This window comes from Microcebus murinus, chromosome 9 (assembly GCF_040939455.1).
Source record: "Microcebus murinus isolate Inina chromosome 9, M.murinus_Inina_mat1.0, whole genome shotgun sequence".
Taxonomy (NCBI): domain Eukaryota; kingdom Metazoa; phylum Chordata; class Mammalia; order Primates; family Cheirogaleidae; genus Microcebus; species Microcebus murinus.
Window position 1 is genome coordinate 67,135,502 of NC_134112.1, and position 18,259 is coordinate 67,153,760.

General features: G+C 39.6%; 1 protein-coding gene across 7 annotated transcripts in view; it reads right to left on the reverse strand.

Annotated features, from left to right (window-relative positions):
* The window catches only part of DOCK4 (dedicator of cytokinesis 4), a 424,117-nt gene that overhangs the window by 149,246 nt on the left and 256,612 nt on the right, over positions 1-18,259 (reverse strand). For all 7 annotated transcript variants that reach the window (XM_012736139.2, XM_012736138.2, XM_012736141.2 and 4 more), the window contains exons 13-15: positions 14,128-14,253; positions 2,212-2,336; positions 1,179-1,341 (exon numbers count right to left, since the gene is read on the reverse strand). In XM_012736139.2, the coding sequence (XP_012591593.1) occupies positions 1,179-1,341; positions 2,212-2,336; positions 14,128-14,253 (414 nt within the window). The remainder of the gene's footprint in view (positions 1-1,178; positions 1,342-2,211; positions 2,337-14,127; positions 14,254-18,259) is intronic.

Consider the following 18,259-nt stretch of genomic DNA (forward strand, 5'->3'; position numbering starts at 1 on the left):
AGCCCATACTAGGCCCAAGTGAGAATTTATAACAAGGATTGGTGGAAGGAATAGTGTGGCCCCATTCCAAGTTCTTTATGTTTTCCTACTTCACGTCCTTCACATGAAACTCTTCTGGGAATGTGGAAGAATCATAAGGCTCCGCTAGCCATCTTCCTGCATTCTGAAACATCCACAAAAGCATAATTTATGGAGCTCCCTGAGCCAAACCTGAAATATGCCATAGTTCCAGTAATGAAAAAGTCCTCCTCCGCTTGAACCTTGGGTGAATTACAACATCACGCAGGTGAAGTCGCCATATATCTCTTGGCAAAGCATCATTCCTTCCAGACCACAGAGGAGCCTGCTGCTTCTCCGATAATGTGATTCTCTTGGAGCTCTCACTTGATGTCCTGCTCCCAAAGCAAGATTCACCAGACACAATGTGCACTGTGAGGCATGTCTCAGACACAGTGACACAGGGACTAGCAGAAGATCCCTGGGCTGAGGGTTGGTAGGGGAAGGGAGTGGGGGCTTCAGAGGGTGGTAATGAGTACAAAAGAATTAAGATAGACACATCAAGAAATCACAGCTTCATAGATGGCAATGTCCACACAGACAAATCCTATATCATTTCTATGCCTTGTGTTGTATAAATCTGTAAAATGAGGCAATTACTTCATATCTCTAAATCCTTTTCTGGTTGACATTATTCAATCCTCATTCGAACACTGTCTGAGTCTGTACAGTGATGTAGATACATGATATAAATCTGAGCCTACCAAAGGCTTTTCTAATGGCTTCACATTCCAGAAAAGCCCTGATCTGTCTGATCAGCTCCTAGAGATATCATACTGGTTAGTGTTGCCTGAGACCACCAGAACCAGCTCAGTTTTTAATGCTGTGTCTCCCCTTTCTGTAAGTGACAAACTGATTTTTATGAAAGTAATCAATTTAAGGAAAATCTAAATTTCCTGTCTATTTAGTTTTCTCCTTCCTCTATGTTTCTATAGAGATTATTGGCTCTTAAAGAAATGAGTCCTCTTTTCTCTTGGGACCCCCTTACCTTCGCTTCTCTCACCTGGACGTCTCATTTGTTACACACTTTCTGCAGATCAGCTCATATTGTCATCACACCTTAGTAAGCTGATTATCCCAACACAACAAAAGACATGTAGCCAACGCCAGCAAACACTTACTGGAACAATGCCGAAACTCGAAGCGGATGTGTGCGCCCCGGAATTTATCCACGGGAATAGGAAGTTTCAGCAGTTCAGACCACCGGGGACTGTTGTTGTGGTAAAGCACAAAGGAGTGGTACTCACTAGCAGGTGGCTCTCCAGAGCCGAAGGAGATAAAATCCTAACAAAGGAAGCGTGCTGGTTAAAGACAGCTGCATTGAAAGGTTCTTTTGAAAGAGGCAGAGCAGTCACTTTGCTGTCTCTGCCTGCTCCTCACATAGCACTTCATGTGAAATTACCTCCCCCGTCCTTTGCCACTGTTTCTCTACTTGCTCTTGCCCAGCAGGGTATGTCTGCCTGTTTAATTCCGACGCTGATCTCCCAGGGTTTACTGCGCCAAGGGTGGGCCAGGGCAACATGTGGGAGATGGGCAACTGCACGCTCCATTTGGAGCTCAACTACGTGGCAAAGTCGCCAGCCTGCTGCAGTCAAAGGCCTGTTCTGTGCCTCAGTGGTGACTTACTAAGCCCCAGGGCCAACCCTCTTATTTGAACAGGCAGTTGTTACTTCTCTACAAAGAAGGGGCTCACAAAAAATACTTCCTCCATAAAGGAACCTGCTATTATCACCGCAATTAGTAAGTAGTACTCTGGTCTTCATGCCCTGTTTTGGTCAGAATGAAAATACACAGGAATAAATGTGACAATTAAAAAAAAAACAACAAAAAAACAGTTGCCAATGAAAAAACATTTTTCTCTAAAACTATGACAGATGAAAGGGAAACAAATGAAAAAGTACTGCATTTAAAGAATAGTTACTAGAAGAAAATTGTTGATGTAATCAATTAAAATGTGAAAGCCTTTTCCTTTTTCTTCTTTCTTTTCTGAGAGACAGTTCAGTGAATTAAAAAGAAAAAAGAAAACTACACAGGAGTAGAGAAGAAAAATAAGAGAGGAAAAAATTGCAAATCAGAAATTAACTGATCACATTAAAGATGAAGCAACTATTTATAAAGACTTGTTTTACCACAAAATATCCAGTATTAACGTACCTTTAAGGGCAGGCCACTACTGTCTACAATAAACATTGTAACTTCCACATTTCTGGCCACGCTCTTTCCTCCTTTCTCAAATTCTCCCCTTTCTATAGTGATATATAAATCATTCCTCATTTCACCTAATAGGAAAGAAAACCAAGTTATATATATATATATATTAAGAAATGTAATAAAGTGTTCTATCAAGAAAAAATTACGTACTTTTATATGTAATTGTACTTTCATATGTATAACAGTATTTTTAAAAATAATCTATGTGTACTTTTCTAAAAGGGTCTTCACCCTCACTGCGATATCTGGGAGAATCAAAGCCAGCCTCTGCCAGTCTGAATTAGCAATATTGCATAAGTACATCTAGGAGGGGAATACTGAGACTGAGTAGAAGGTGTTGTCAAGTCTCACCATTTTCCAATATTTCCCTCATTTCATTTATGAGGTGTGATACAAAATGACAGCCTAGCAGGGGTGGCTTATAGAAACCAGTCTCATTACTTTACAGCAATTTAGAGTAGAAGAAAAGCCTAAATGGAATAAAATAATAGGACTGCAAAGGGTACAATTACAATTTAAATCTTTTCCAAAATTCATGGACAAAATGATCTCACTGCTGGAAGAATCCAGATTAGCATTTTATGGACACAGATGTAGAATAATTCAGTCACACAAACTCAGCTCACTATTTCATACCATTGAGCAATAAAACAAATGAGAAAGGCCCTAGATTCAAACGGATATATTCTGTACATAAATATACCATCTATTTTTTTTCTTTATTGGTGATTTCTACAACTTGAATCTTTTTATTCTTATTCCTTTCTTATTTTGCAAGAAGAAAAAAGGGAGAAATTTGATGCCAACTATAATAGCAAATTTAGGCAAACGTGCTAACAGCATGCTTTTACCTTTCCTGTAAGAATTAATTTGAGAGAAATAGTAAGTGGATAGGTAAGTCAGAAATAAGTCAACAAAGTGCTATTAGAAAGTTTTTGAAGGTAAGTGTTGGTGAGATGACAAAGTTGAATTTTCTTTTACTCATCATAGCTTTCAAACGTTTGAAAAATCAAAATACTCTTTGTTTTCTAATTAAAAAAACTTCCCCATAAGGAAGCAAATCACTAGAAGGAAAAATAACCATACAATTATATCTATAATTGGGAGATTTATAAAACTTCCTGACCAAAGTGTGCACAAGAAAGTATCCTAGCTCTTAATAGCATGAGGGAATATCAAAGTGTCTAATCATCTTCCTCCCTAAAGACCAACTTTTTTACAATGGTATCATTGTGAATGACCTGGGCTACAAGGAAACAGATGGGCCCCCAAACAGAGAAATTGAGTAGGTACTGAAAAAAATTCAATCTTAATCACCCTTTACAAAGAATATATAAAACACATTAGAGGAAACAATTGCTACAGAGGTCTCTGGCTTATGAATTTCTAGTACTCTCATATAGCTTGTACAAACCAACTTGGAAAGGCAATGAACTGAGAAGTCCAGGAGAAAAGCAACATATTTCACAAATTTATATTTATATTTTTGAAAGTTTATTTCAACTATTTTTACTTTTTGAAAAATTTTTAGGGAATGGCTCAGTCAATTTTTATAAGTTTGCTAGATTTTTATAGCCTATTTCACTTTATTACTATATATGTTTTTTACTACCCACACGCCCTTAATGTTATTTATTTTAACAATTCCATTACAGAATGAGCAGCCAACTCACAAACTTTGTCCTCTGATTCAACCAGCTTCAACAAACAACAAATGGAACTGGTATGCTAATGGACTGCACACATGCTAGCGCAACAAGAGGTTCGGGAGGAAATTCTTGACAATGCTTTTCCCACTGGCAGATTTGGCAGGGGAAAAAGTGGACACGCAAATTAAGGTACTTTAGAGCAAAAGATGGTAGCTAACAACAGCAAAATTCCTTTGCTTCTTGGAGCAGGTGACATATGATAAGTAGCTCTGTTTACAAATAAACTATCAAATATGCAGTGATTAATGGGAAGCATAGCTACAGGGTATTTTACTTTAGGAATTTCTTATAATGAGTAATTACTTTGTCTAAGCCACACAGGGATTAACTGTCCTGCAAAATGAAGAGTAAGTGTTTCTTGGGAGGGAGGTTTCCACTCCCATCTACTGGAAGGTCATGGCCACTCAGACTCCAGTAAAGACAAGAGGGGATGAGACAGGTTTGGAAGGTGCTTGACAGGAGGAAAGGTGGGGTGATGCACTGCCAGTATCACAACAGTCTTTATCCAGTACCTGTATTTATTCAACAAATATTTCTTGAATACTTACTATGTGTCAGACATTATTATTCTAGGCCAGGTAGATTGAGCAGTGAACAAAAGCAAAAAAAATTCCTTTCCCCACAGAGTCTAGATTCTAATAGCAGAAGGTCTTTAGTCAATAAGCAAAAGGTATAGCATGTTGAATGATAGTGAGTGCTGTGGATAAAAGTAAGACAGAGAAACAGGGTAGGGAGCACTGAGTGGGGGTGGAGGGTGAGTTAAAATCTTCAGAAGGGTAATTAGAGAAGGCCCCGTGAGAAGATGAGGGATCCAAGTAAGCTATGGTTTGTTTGACAAAGGAGCAAGGTTAAAAAGGGTGTTAGCTTTTCAAGCCAATCCTCAAAGCCTGTTTAGCTCATAACTTATCTGGATTCTTCTACCTCTTTCTTACAATGGAGATCCTGAATTCAAATACACCTAAGTGCTGTAGGGTCATAGGACAATCAGAATAGGGAGATCTAGATTCTAGTTTCTCTCTGCTTCTGCTACTCTGTGTGATATCAGTCTAGACAGGGCAAGAAAAACCTCTGAGTCTCAGGTTTCTGTGTTTCTAAAAATCCAGATGGAGGGACAGGAGAAGTAGCAGGAGGGACAAGACTACTCTGTTATGTTTTGCTGTCCCTATGGCTTACGAAAGAACTTCTGGAATATAACACATACATATATTAAAACACTTTAAACTATGCTTTAACTTTCTGTTCTTTAACTGTCACTATCCCCATAAGCCCCCCCCTTTTTTTTTTATCACTTACAACTCTTTTAGACTAAAAGAAGACTTCTTTGAAAAGAGAACACATGACAAGTACATTTCTTCTGGATGACATTCTACACATGCCTCTCCCCAGGAATTTTGCAGCTTGCTCTTTTCCCATGCTGCAAGGTGCCACATTTTGCCAAAATATGCATAGGATAAAGTTGAAACAAGTGCTAATTAAAATCAATACACTTGAGGTTGACTCTGGAGAAAACTAATAAGCCCAATGGTGTGAAGCAAGCACCTTGGGTAATTAAGAGAGAAACCATAAAGTGAGTATGAAATGAAGTCACAGCACCAGTGTGAAAAGCTATTTTCTTGACAATGTTTCTTAACACCTCACACCATTCAAATTTATTACTCTGTAAATCTGATGTGCACAAAGCTTCCCTCTCTTTAGCAGGCCCACTGGTTGGGAAGCATCTACACATGTGAAGGCTTTTCAAAATCTCATTGTAGACAAGATAAAGGCCATAGTGGTGGGAACAAACTCAGAAGAGTTCAGTGACTGCAGTCAAACGAGTTGATTACAGGCTTGACCTAAACAGGCAAGAGGCTTCCATCAGTAGCTTAAAACCTTGATCCTTGATTCTGTCTGGATAAAGGCATCGAGCACATGATCACCACACCCTATAAACCACTGTACACAGCCATAGGGGCTAGTCTAGTACTTTATCTGTACTGGATATTTGTTAAGGTTTATGAAACTGAAAATGAAAATTTCCTATGGCCAGGCTCAGTGGCTCAAGCCTGTAATCCTAGCACTCTGGGAGGCCGAAGTGGGCGGATCGCTCCAGGTCAGGAGTTCGAAACCAGCCTGAGTGACACCCTGTCTCTACTGAAAATAGAAAGAAATTAACCAACCAACTAAAAATATATATACAAAAAAAAAATTAGCCGGGCATGGTGGCACATGCCTGTAGTTAGTCCCAGCTACTCAGGGGGCTGAGCCAGCAGGATCGCTTGAGCCCAGGAGATTGAGGTTGCTGTGAGCTAGGCTGAGGCCATGGCACTCACTCTAGCCTGGGCAACAAAGTGAGACTCTGTCTAAAAAAAAAAAAAAAAAAACAAAAGAAAATTTCCTGTCCTGTAGTTAAAAAACAAAAGAAAATGTGTGAGTGACTTAGAGTTTTTGTGAACTTAGATCACTGATGATGATGGTAACAGTAGCAGCAGTCTTAGCAGTGACAGTAGCAGCAGGACACTTTATTGAGCAGCTGCCATGTGTCAGGTACTTTGCAAAGTGCTAGAAGTAGAATGTCTCATGAAATTCTCATGTCGACCTTATAAGAAGGCACTGTTATTTCCATTTTATAGATGAGGAAACTAAAGTGTAGAGATTAAGAAAGGTTTCTAGGTATGATCAGTAGCTCTAATTTTACCTGTGAAAAAACGTAATTCAACAGAGTGAGAATGGCCATCAGATAAGCTAGTGGAATTGAGCCTTCATCACCAAAAGTGACTTCAGCCAGAGGAAGGTCCTTTGCCATTCTGTACTGGTCAGACCAGTCTTGAAATACTCATTTCAGTTCTAGGGACCATATTTTCAGAACACAGCCAGACACAAATGGTATTATCTGAACCAAAATCAGAATGGAGAAAAGACTCAGAACCCAGCATGAGAAGGGAGATAAGAGAGTTGATTGAATTTAAAAATGTTAATGTTAATGTTCCAAGCAGAAAAACTCAAACCACTGGATAGGAGGTAGAGGAAGATTGGTCCAAAATGAAAGAAGTCCTTCCAAGAGATGATGTGATGATGTGTCCTCGGTCATTATAAATATTCAAGTATGAGCCAGAAAACTACCACCAGGGAACCTAGGAGGAAATTCACGCAGGGATAGCCCTGCATGTGTGCAGGAAGCAGAACAATGATACCCCATCCCAAAGACATCCAGGCCCTAATCCCTGGAATTTATGAATATGTTACCATATATGGCAAAAGGGACTTTTGATGAAATTAAGGACTTTGAGATAGATTTTCTTGGATTATCAAAGTGGGTCCAGTATAACCGCAGAGTCCTTAACAAAGGGAGGCAGAAGGGTCAGAAATAGAGAAAGGGATGTGATGAGGGAAGCAGAGGTTGGGGCGATTTGTGACCAGGAGCCAGGGAGAACGGGCAGCCTCTACAAGATGGAAAAGGCAAGAAAACAGATTATCCCCTAGAGCCATCAGAAGAAATGCAGCCCAACTGACACCCTGATTCTAACCCAGTGAGATCTGAGCTACCTCCAACCTCCAGAACGGTGAAATAAGAAACCTGTGTTGTTTTAAGTCACCTTGTCTGTGCTGATTTGCTATAGTACTCACAGGAAACTAATACAAGGTGCCCTCTGCACCCAAGCTTCTGTCACCTCATGACACCTTCAAGGAGGGGGTAAGGGATGGGGACAAGATTCACAGCTACCTGGAGACAGAAGCAGACCACAGCAGGGGAAATGCATGCATGAGCTGAAAAATTAACTAATACTACACTTCACGTTTCACACAGAGGACATTTCAGTAAAATCCATCAGTGTTTTCTCTATTTTCTGTTGTTTCCATTTTTGTTTTGCTCTGTTCTGGGAAGAGTTCTATGAAGTATTGAACTCTTCTGAGGGGCAGCTGTTTCTGTTTTGCTTATAACAATAAAGCAAGGGCAAATGATACAATAGCATCCATGACAGGCCTTCCAGAACAGTTTTGCACTGACGCAGGAGCAGGGATGGGCTGTGGGTCCCTGTTGCCCGTCGCACTAAGAGGTGCCATGTGCAGATCTGGCACAGTCAGTTGGGGAAACTCCTCCACCCTTGGGTGACAGGGGCTGTAGACTTCATAATTTGGGAGGCACCAGCCCCTCCCCCAGTTTGATCTTGGGTGAGGATAAAACCTCCACCTCTCTCCAGTTACTGTGCCACTCGTTAGTTGAAAGACCGCCATCTCCTCACATGACCAGGGGTTCAGGTATAAGCTCAGTGGTTGTACCTATTCGGTGTGGCAGCCTAGTGACTTTGATTGAAGGGCAGTGAGTTTCGGTTAGATTTAGGATATATTTTTAAAGGAGATCAAATCATATCTTACTAGCTACCACCTACTTTCTCCCAAAGTAGGATTATTGCTAGTTCAATTCAATCTATTGATGTATATTTCTCCATCAGTGAGTAGTAAAGAATAATATTTATATTTGAAAGGACAAATTGCTTACTTTCTTAAACATAAGGCAAACATGTCTATAACACTCTTCTTACCCCAGGCCTGTAAATCATTATCTAGTCAACTCTGACCAAATAGAAATGTGACTTAACTGAACTATAGCCTAAAGACCAAAGAAAAAGGAGGCCTGATCTGAATAATACTCGTAAAATAAATAAATCTTGAGGTTACTGTCAAAACTCAATCCTTTCCTCCCCTTATCACTCCACCATTTAAAAAAATTTTTAATAAATTTAGGAGGTACCAATGTAATTTTGTTACACTGATTTATTGCATAGTGGTGAAATCTGGGCTTATAGTGTACCCATCACCTGTACAGTGTATCTTGTACCCAATAGGTGATTCTTCATCCCTCACCCCCCTCCAACTTTCCCACCTTTTGGAGCCTCCAATGTCTATTATTCCACTCTGTCTGTCTATGTGTACCCATTATTTAGCTCCCACTTACAAGCAAGAACATGAAGTATTATACTTTCTATTTCTGACACTCTACTATTTTGGCTTACTTCCTTTTAGAATTAGAAGCTTCAAAGATCTACTCAAAGTAAATGCCCCACAGGGTATCAATGATGGGTTCCCTAACAAAGAGTGACAGACAGTTTAACCAATTGATGTGTTAGAAACAAGACTCCAGGGGAATAGGGTACAGGCGTGGAAGATAAAGTGGGGAGATCACGATGGAGGCAAAGAAACTTTTGCCCAGGAAGAATCACAAACTTAGAGTAAGAATGGACATTCAGGGCTGGGGGCAGGCAGGCAGACCTTCCATGACGTTCCTGACACATCAGCCAGGTTTGCTCCAGAAGGTTTGATGGATGGAAACTCAGACCCTCCTGAAACCCAGCAACGGCCCAGGCCCCACTGCATACAGAGTCTGTTAAGATGTTTAAAGCTGGGCTGTCCAACAGGGTAACTGCTGCCACTTGTGGCAATTGAGCGCTTGAAATATGACTTGGCTGAAAAGAGAAGTGCTGTAAATGTACAAGACTCACTAGTTTTCAGAGAAGTTGAAAAACAGAGTGTAGAATAACTCAGCAGGAGTTTTTGAATATGGATTACCTATTGAAATGATAATATTTTGGATGCACTGGCTTAAATAACATACATTGTTCAACTTAATTTCACCACTTTTTCCTACTTTTTAAAAAGTGGCTATTAGAAAATTCAAAATGACATGTGTGGCTTGCATTACATTTCTATTGGAGAGCATTGATTTAAGTATTTTTGCTGCTCTCCTCCCTCTCACAGGCTCAGAGACCAGACCATGAAACACCCCTCAAAGTTATTTGGCTTGTAGATCGCAGTGATGGAGTTTCGCAGAAAATGACTTTTCTTAGGCGGAAATCAGATACTCTAAGAAATAAAGTGCTAAATGACAAACCCCCACCCCACGGAAGAGTTCAGGGGGGTCTCATGATGGCTTGAAAGCACGTGGGCAGGTCTCTTCCTCACACTAGGTGACAACTTAGAGATCTGTCTGCACAATAGCAGAATGAGTAGATAATGTCTGTTTCTAAGTTTTTCCCATTTCAAAATGAGTTTGGCATTGATTACATTCTGTGATCCTCAAAAAGAACTCTGTGTATGTCCTTGTCAGGACCACAGATAAGCCATTCTGCAGAGAGGCAGAGACAGTGTTGATGAACTCGGTCCTGTTGGTATAAGCACCGTGCCTCACCTGTTCCGACCCCTGTCAGAACAATAAAGATGCAAATTAACTCTGAAGGACAGGTCTAGACAATGAAAAAAAGGCATCCTTGCAGACTGTCAGTGTAACATTGGGATTAGAAATGTTGCTCACATACATTTTCTCATTGAAGAATTCAGCTCAAGTTTTCATTATAGCCACTGGGGAGAATTAATTGACAAGTCTGAAAATAACAAAGGAAAACAAAACAGTGACTGCATGTTTCCCAATGTAAAAAACTCTAGTGAGTTTTAAAGTTGCTTTCAGCTGTTTAAGGAAATATCTCTCTCTCTCCCCTCCTTCAAATATGGAAGATTAAAAAGCCAAAGAAGAAAAAGAGACAAGAAGGAGAAGGAATTGCTTTTAATAAATCTCTCTTGTAGTCCCCGACACTGCAGACCCGTGTCTGGGAGGACGATTTCCCTGGACAGTGTGAACTGTGCGTTACGACGTGGGGCCAGGAAGGCACAGAAGCGAGCCTCATGCCACGGCAAGTTCATTTCCGTCATTAAAGCCAGACCAAAGCTGCATGAGCACACCGCATCCCGGACAATCATTCAGCCAGTGAAGTGTCATCGTGCTTTATATTTTTCCATTTCTCAATGATACTACCCAGAGACCAAGCTGAGGAATTCTTCTAACAGCTGGCTGCATTCTGCTCTAAAATATGTTTTCTATATTAGATTTGCTCATCAATTTGCTTCCCAGTGGGATGAATTTTTTTTTCTTTTTTGTTGAAGAGGAAATACCAGTTATTTATAGCAACTGAAGGAAATAATGAACGGTTGCATGCCACCAAGTAAACAGCTCTATAAACAGTCATTTCGACATCAGTAGCATGAGATGCTCAGGCAGACTGGGACCCTAAGCTAGGTCAGGTCATCTCGGGAAAGCTTACAGGCGATTCTCTCAGCCTTGCCTGCATGAAGGAATTTCAATCCAGAGACCACAAAATGGTGCAACGGGTGATGCCAGTCATTTTAGGTCTTTATTCAGAGCAATCCTACTGTCAGATCTCAGCTGTGCCAGATGCCTTGTCAGACACAACTCCCTTTGCTCGCCTTTACACATAGGATTTAAACAGTGGTTTGGAGGATCTCATTTTAAAAAACTGTCAATAATTTAAGGCTATTTTATTTGGTCTTTCTATTTTTTCTCCCTTTTCTCGGTTGTGGAGGGTGAGGAATGGAGCACTGAGAAATACTACTACTTAATATGCTATTTGTCATCTTCTAACATGTGACAAAAGGTTGGCAGCTCTTTGTTCCTATGGAAGATCAAACACAAGTGAGGTCTTTTTATAATAAAATTCAGGGACTAATAAAAATTCATTCCTTGCTTTGTAAAACAAGGACAGGACAGGTCAAAAAATTTTTAAAAGCAAACACCACAAGAACCTCTGCAGCTTAGGCCTATTCTGAGGTAATTTTTTTTTAATCTTTAGGAGGTCTAAAGATAAAAAAATAAAATAAAATAAGAAGAAGAAAGATTAAGATCAAGACAGAAAGGGAAAGAGAAGGAAAATGAGAAGTCTGGACACACACAAAGGGATAGACAGGCATAGACAGAAGCAATTAGACTGTTTTTCGTTTGTTTTTTGCTTTTAAACTTCAAAAGTTTTAAAAAGGCTATTCTCTCATAAAATTCTGAGTTTCACAGAATTTTAAAAGTTAGAAATTTTCAGAACTTAGAAACTTCCTGTCAACATTGGAGGTGGAGCTTTGTTAGCTGGGACTGCACAGTCTTTTAACATGAAAGAGTGCTTGCTGTAGCACAGTGGCGCACGATGACGTGGGAGACGTGGGCCAGAGTCCTTAGTGCTGAAGACCCTGCTCAGGAGTCAATCTTAGTAAGACCCCTCCAATAGGAGGGGGATTCTACACCTCCTCCGTGCTCTGTGTGTGCCTCTAACTCCCTCCGGATTACAGTGTGTCTCTCTCCCTGGAGACCGTAACCCTCTCAAGGGCATGAGCACGTCTTATTCTCACTGTCTCCACTGCTAACACCTTGCTCCAAGCCATGATCACCACCCATCTGCATTATCTCAAAAAACCTCCAAACCGGTCTCCCCCATGCCATCCCTCCTCTCACATTCCTCCAAGTATAATCTCCACACAGCAACCAGTGAGCCCGTGGCAATGCAAAGCAGTTTGCTGCTCCTCTGCTCAAACCCTTCTAGTTGCTTCCTTCCTCACTCTGAATAAAAGCCAAAGTGTTTAGTGTGACCTACAAGGCCCCACATGATTTTCTCTCCCCTCAACCCTCCACTCCCATCCCCACGAGTCTATTCTGGCCAAGCTGACCTTCTTGCAGTTCCTCAAACACGCCAGCCATTCGACTGCCTCAGGACTTTGCACCTGTCGTTCCTCTTTCTGGAATGCTTTTACCTACCTGGCTTCCTCTCTTCCTTTAGGTCTCTATTCTTACATCGTTTTCTCACCCATCTAAAATTTCAATTCCTCAACCCACTGCCACCTCAGACATGCCCTAGCCTTCTACCTACCTTGGTTTTTGCCTTAGGATTTATCATCTTTGAACATGTATATTTTACTTACACATTTACTAAAATTTTCCTTATTGGGAAGTAAGCTTTATAAGGGAAAGGATTTTCTTCTGTCGTGTTCAGTATTGTGTCTCCAGTACATGGAATAATGTCTTGCCATGTAGAAAGTGTTCAACATATATTTGTAGAATGAACTAACTAATCCTTTAATTTTTGGCCCCTGGTACAAAGTTGATGCTCAATCAATGTCTGTTGACCTGTTTTTGGTCTGTTGACCAAGTTTTGCTAAATATCCAGTATTCTTCATCAGCAAGTATACTATTCCTGTCTAACTCACCAGGTTGTATATGAAAACACTCAGAAAACCCATAGGAGTGTTAAACGGTGTGCTTTTTAAAACTTATTTCAGTTGAGTGATTAGGACTAACTCACTCCAAAATGTATCAGTTTCAATGACCTTCACATTTATTTTACAGTGTGAAGCTCCTTAACCCCCATCTTTTCTACTTTTGGGGAGTATTTTTTTGGGTGCCAATATAGATGTGAATCACAAACACTACATCTAGAAAGGGTGCAGATCCATTATCAAAGGAAGTAATTTAAAAAAAGGTGTAGAAATACATATACTGTTTACATATGGCTGCTTACATATACATATACATATACCTATATATATATCTATGATGGAAAAATCCTTCAAGAAAGGCTAACTATTGCTCAATCACTTTTTTAAATCAAAACCTAAAAGGATATCCTCTAAATCTGTGGTCCCCAACCCCCAGGCTAAGAACCAGTACTGATCTGTGGCCTGTGAGGAACTGGGCCACACAGCAGGAGGTGAGCGGCTGCAAGCTAGAGAAGCTTCATCTGTATTTACAGCTGCTCCCCATTGCTCGCATCACCACCTGAGCTCTGCCTCCTGTCAGACCAGCGGTGGCACTGGCTGCAGGAAAACAAGCTCAGGGCTCCCACTGATTTCGCATTATGGTGAGTTGTAAAATTATTTCATTATATATTATAATATAATAATAATATAAATAAAGTATACAATAAATGTAATGCTGAGTCATCCCAAAATCATCCCCACCCTCCTACCCCACTATTCCGTGGAAAAATTGTCTTCCATGAAACTGGTCCATGGTGCCAAAAAGGCTGGGGACCACTACAAATGATTTAATCAACACTTTGCACCAAGGGGTAAAATATTTTCTGGACACTATCCACTATCTCAGTTTTCCTTCTCATCACGGTCATAATGAAACACAGCGATGGCCCCTAAAAGTTACCCCCTTTAACATCATCAGAACGTGAAGATATTTTGGAAAAATTTTTGCTTCTTTACTATTAAATACCTCATTTTGTCCTGCAGCATGGCCCATGTGAACTCTTCTTCAAAGCTAACAATTTCTCAAGTGTCAAAAATAGACAATATACCCATATTTCATCATTTTGGTACATTCCAAGTCACCTACCAGGCATAATAATATTAGAAAATCCCAATTTCCTTGTTATGGATACTCCATGAGAAAATACTGATGAGTATTCTCTTCTGATTTGTTCAATGTCTCCGTGTAACAGCTGCAGGGAAACTGCTAAGCCTAAAACAAAAGAGAGATACTCAAGTTAAAAACAGAAGAATAGAAATAGCATAAAGGAAACTAAAGTGCTTCAACAAGCCTAAATTTATAGTATCATTGTTCTAAACTAAGGGTTAATATTCAAACAAAAAAAAAAATCAATAGAATCTATAGGAATAATTACCTGAACAACACTTTCGACTTAACACCTGAATGTTCCCATTTATAAGGAGGGGCACAGCAACTAGAGAAAACTTGAGCAGAACACTAAGGAGGGGGAGCCTGGCTTCCAGCCCCCAAACCCTGCCCCACGGCCCCCATTACGTAGAGCACATCCTTGCACCAACATTCATTCCATCAATAGGCGAAGGCTCCCAGGCCCTAAAAGATACTGATATCGAAATTGGAGGTTTTTTCCAGCTTTATAAGGCCTAAGAATAATTACTTATCAAATATCAAAAGCATATACAGAAATCTGAAAACACATAATAATTTAAAATTTTTGAGAATATCAAGAGATTTTCTTGAAACGTAAGAAACAAGGGTGAATCTAATGAAACCATAATTATATTCATAATACGTACAGTAGAAACTCATGATGGCATTATTGTCAACTGAGGAGAATTTAGCAGGTTGCAGGATACTTTGACAAACAAAAGGGAATTTATTCAATAAAACAGGAAAATTATCTGTTTTTTTTTAGTCTGAATTATAGTGACATTACCACACTGGGATATATAGAAGATGTTTGACACTTTTTTTTTCACACATTATTTTCCCAATACTCAGGCAAGAACTTCAAAAAGGAAATTAATGCCATATCTCTGTGACTATGTTTGTATGTATATTTCAAAGATGCTACTTCTCTTTCAGTGTTTTCATTCTTTCTTCCTTTCTTCTTCTTTTGTTTTAAAAGAAAGACAAAAAAGTCCCTAACCTATATCAGTGGCAGCAAATGAAACCACTCAAAAGTGACTTATTCTAAAACACTTTCAGTCATCATTAACCCAAACTCAATTTAAAGATGAATTTGGATAGCAGAGTACAGAAGATGACAAGCCTGTTTCTCAGAGATCCTCAGTCTCTATCATCGCTGAACTACCCCCTTTCCCTCCATAATGCACAGATCATGTTCAGGTTGTCACTCTCATTCATAATTTACAGCATTACAATGCTGTCCAGAAACAAAGGCGCAAGAATGACAGCAACCACACTGCAATGAAAAAGAAATGCAAAACTTACTTGCCACACATCTAGATGAGGAGCTTCCTTTTTATTCTCCTTCAATATCAGAGCAAACAAACAATAACAACAAAAGCAGTGTTTTGCTGGTTTGTTTGCTTGCTTTTCAATAGAGTGATTAAAACATCAGAACAATTTGTTAAAAAAAAAAAAAAAAAAAAAAGCTATATGCTCAGAGAGAAACTGGAGCCTCTCCTGAGGTTCAAATCTGGCAAGATGAGGCATGCCAAGGGACAGTAAACACAGAAAAAACACAGAAAAGGATGACAGGGTACATGATTTTGTCCTCACACCTTCCTGCATGTGCATCTAACAATGTCTCAGAGAGTTATTCTGAGAATGACACCAAGTCTGGCAGGTTCTCAGAAGTTGAAATCTGTATTCCATGTCTACCTAACTACCCCAATCTCCTTCACCACCTTCACCCCCTCCACTTTGGGTTGGGTGACTGATGGCAATAGAAAGGAGAGGTGTCTGTCCTTCCATGACCACATGAAATGAAATAGGGGAGAATAAGCCATCTAGATGATCTGATGGAGACAATTATCAGTGTAGCTTTCAGACTCTTTATGTCGTACTATTGGTTTCTTTTAATACCAAGAAGCAGGAGAATTAAGACAGATTAACATGTGTTCTTATGCATCTGTCCCAGCAGCTATTTCTTCCTGAATCCTGTTTTCCTACTATCTCCATCTCATCACTGATGTCTCTGTTCTCCTCCCACTTCTGTCCTTCCGTCCTTCAAAATACTCACCCACACCATCACCATCATCATTAGCAAAATCAAGCAGCTGGTATTTATAGAATACCAGTGTGTGCCAGACACAGTACATAATAGTACCTTCCTGCTGGTGCATACCATATAAGCAAATCCTGGTATATACCATATAAGCAATGCTTTCCAAGAGAGAGTAAGATGGGTTTAACAAAATTCTTGAGATCCTGTGATTTTTGCAAGTGAAGATCATTTTATTGGGACTTCTCCTTGAAGGATCTGATCAGAGACACTAGCTACATTATGTGGTATGTACAAAAGAAAAAGAGAAAAGAACTCAACATTAATGAAAAAAACAAGGAGATCATTCAGGGTAGAGGGTTGGAGATAGGAACATTGGCCAGGATTCTTGTTTTGTCCTAGCAGCCAATATTCATTTAACCAGCAGTGACCTTTTTTTTTTTAAACATAAGCTGAATACTGTTCTTTACAGAGAATATAGGATAATAAAAAAAGAAAAGAAAAGAAAAACAGTTGGTCAGAGACAACATGAATCCCAAGGAGAACTGAAGAAGATAGGAAAGAAAGAAAAAATATGTTTTAGGGAAAGACACAGATGGAGGGAGAGTAATAATGAACAAGAAATACATCAGTATTCTGTAGACAACAAGAGCCACAGAAATGAGAAGAGTGCAAAGGACAGAGAGGACCCATTTAGGAGACAGCTGAGAGGGGCTGGCTGTGGACAGTGGAAGAGAATGGAGAAGCGATGGGAAAAAGAGACAAAACAGTGTGGGGGAAAGGAAAAGTAGGCATTTAGGAATTGGATGCATACTAAAATTTTTATGGATATGGTAGTTTTCAACCTAAACATTTAGAGAAAAATAGATTAGAGCCTTAAGTGTAATTATTACATTTGTCTAGCTATGTGATAATAATTTAGGGGGTATGTGACTCAGTTTCTCCAGAGTAAAGAAGCCACAGTTAAGAATTGGAAAGGTCAACTGGACAGAGGGCTTGACCATATGCATGTATGTGGCTTTGGCCAAATCATCAGTTCTTTTCCATAAAGAAACCACAACACTTAACTAAGCAACGTCAAAGAATGAGTGTACTTTCAATGGGACAAAGAAAAAACATGCTACTGGTGGTGAGTCCACAGGGACCAGCCCACAAAGAGCCACTGCAATTCTATTTATTTTTCAATCAGGGAAACTCCTGACCCTATTTTTACAGCGGTCCTTAATCATCATGACCACAATCAAAAGGTTGGATAAATGAACCACTAGAACAGTAAGAAATAACATATTAAGATCAAGAAACTACTCATCACTACAAAGGAGAAACTCAGAAAATATTTACACATTCCTTCTAAAAAAGTTGACCTCATAGAAGCAGAGGGTAGGATGATGGTTGCCAGGGGTTGGTGGGGGTGGGAGGGCTGAGGGTGGGGGAGAGTGGACAGGGAGATGTTGGTCAAAGGGTACAGAGTTTCAGTTAGGATGAATAAGTTCTAGAGATCTATTGTGTAACTTGGTGACTATAATTAATAATAATGTATACTTTAAAATTACTAACAGAGTAGATCGTAAATATTCTCACAACAAAAGAAAGTGATATGTGAGATGATGGATATGTTAATTAGCTTAATTTAATCATTTTGGAATTTATACATATATCAAAACATCACATTGTACACCATAAACATATATGTTTCATTTGGCAATTACACCTTAATAAAGCTGGGTTTTAAAAGACAAATATTTACACATTCCAAATACCTGAGGACTAACCCTAGCCTTTGAGGACTAATCATTTATGATATAAGGTATATTCACAGAAGGGTATTTTTCTTTCCTTTTTCTTCCAGGTCATCATAATCCATTGTCCTGGCCTTACCTGCTATCTTTGGGGATGGTACAACTTCTAAAGATTGTATCTGCACATGTTACCTTATTCCTGCCACAATTCAAAATGGACACTCAGGAAGCAGTAACTTATGGCTTGAGAAGAAGGTGGAAGATGGGATATAAGGATGCATAAAGTGGGGTTCCTGCTCCTAAGGAACTG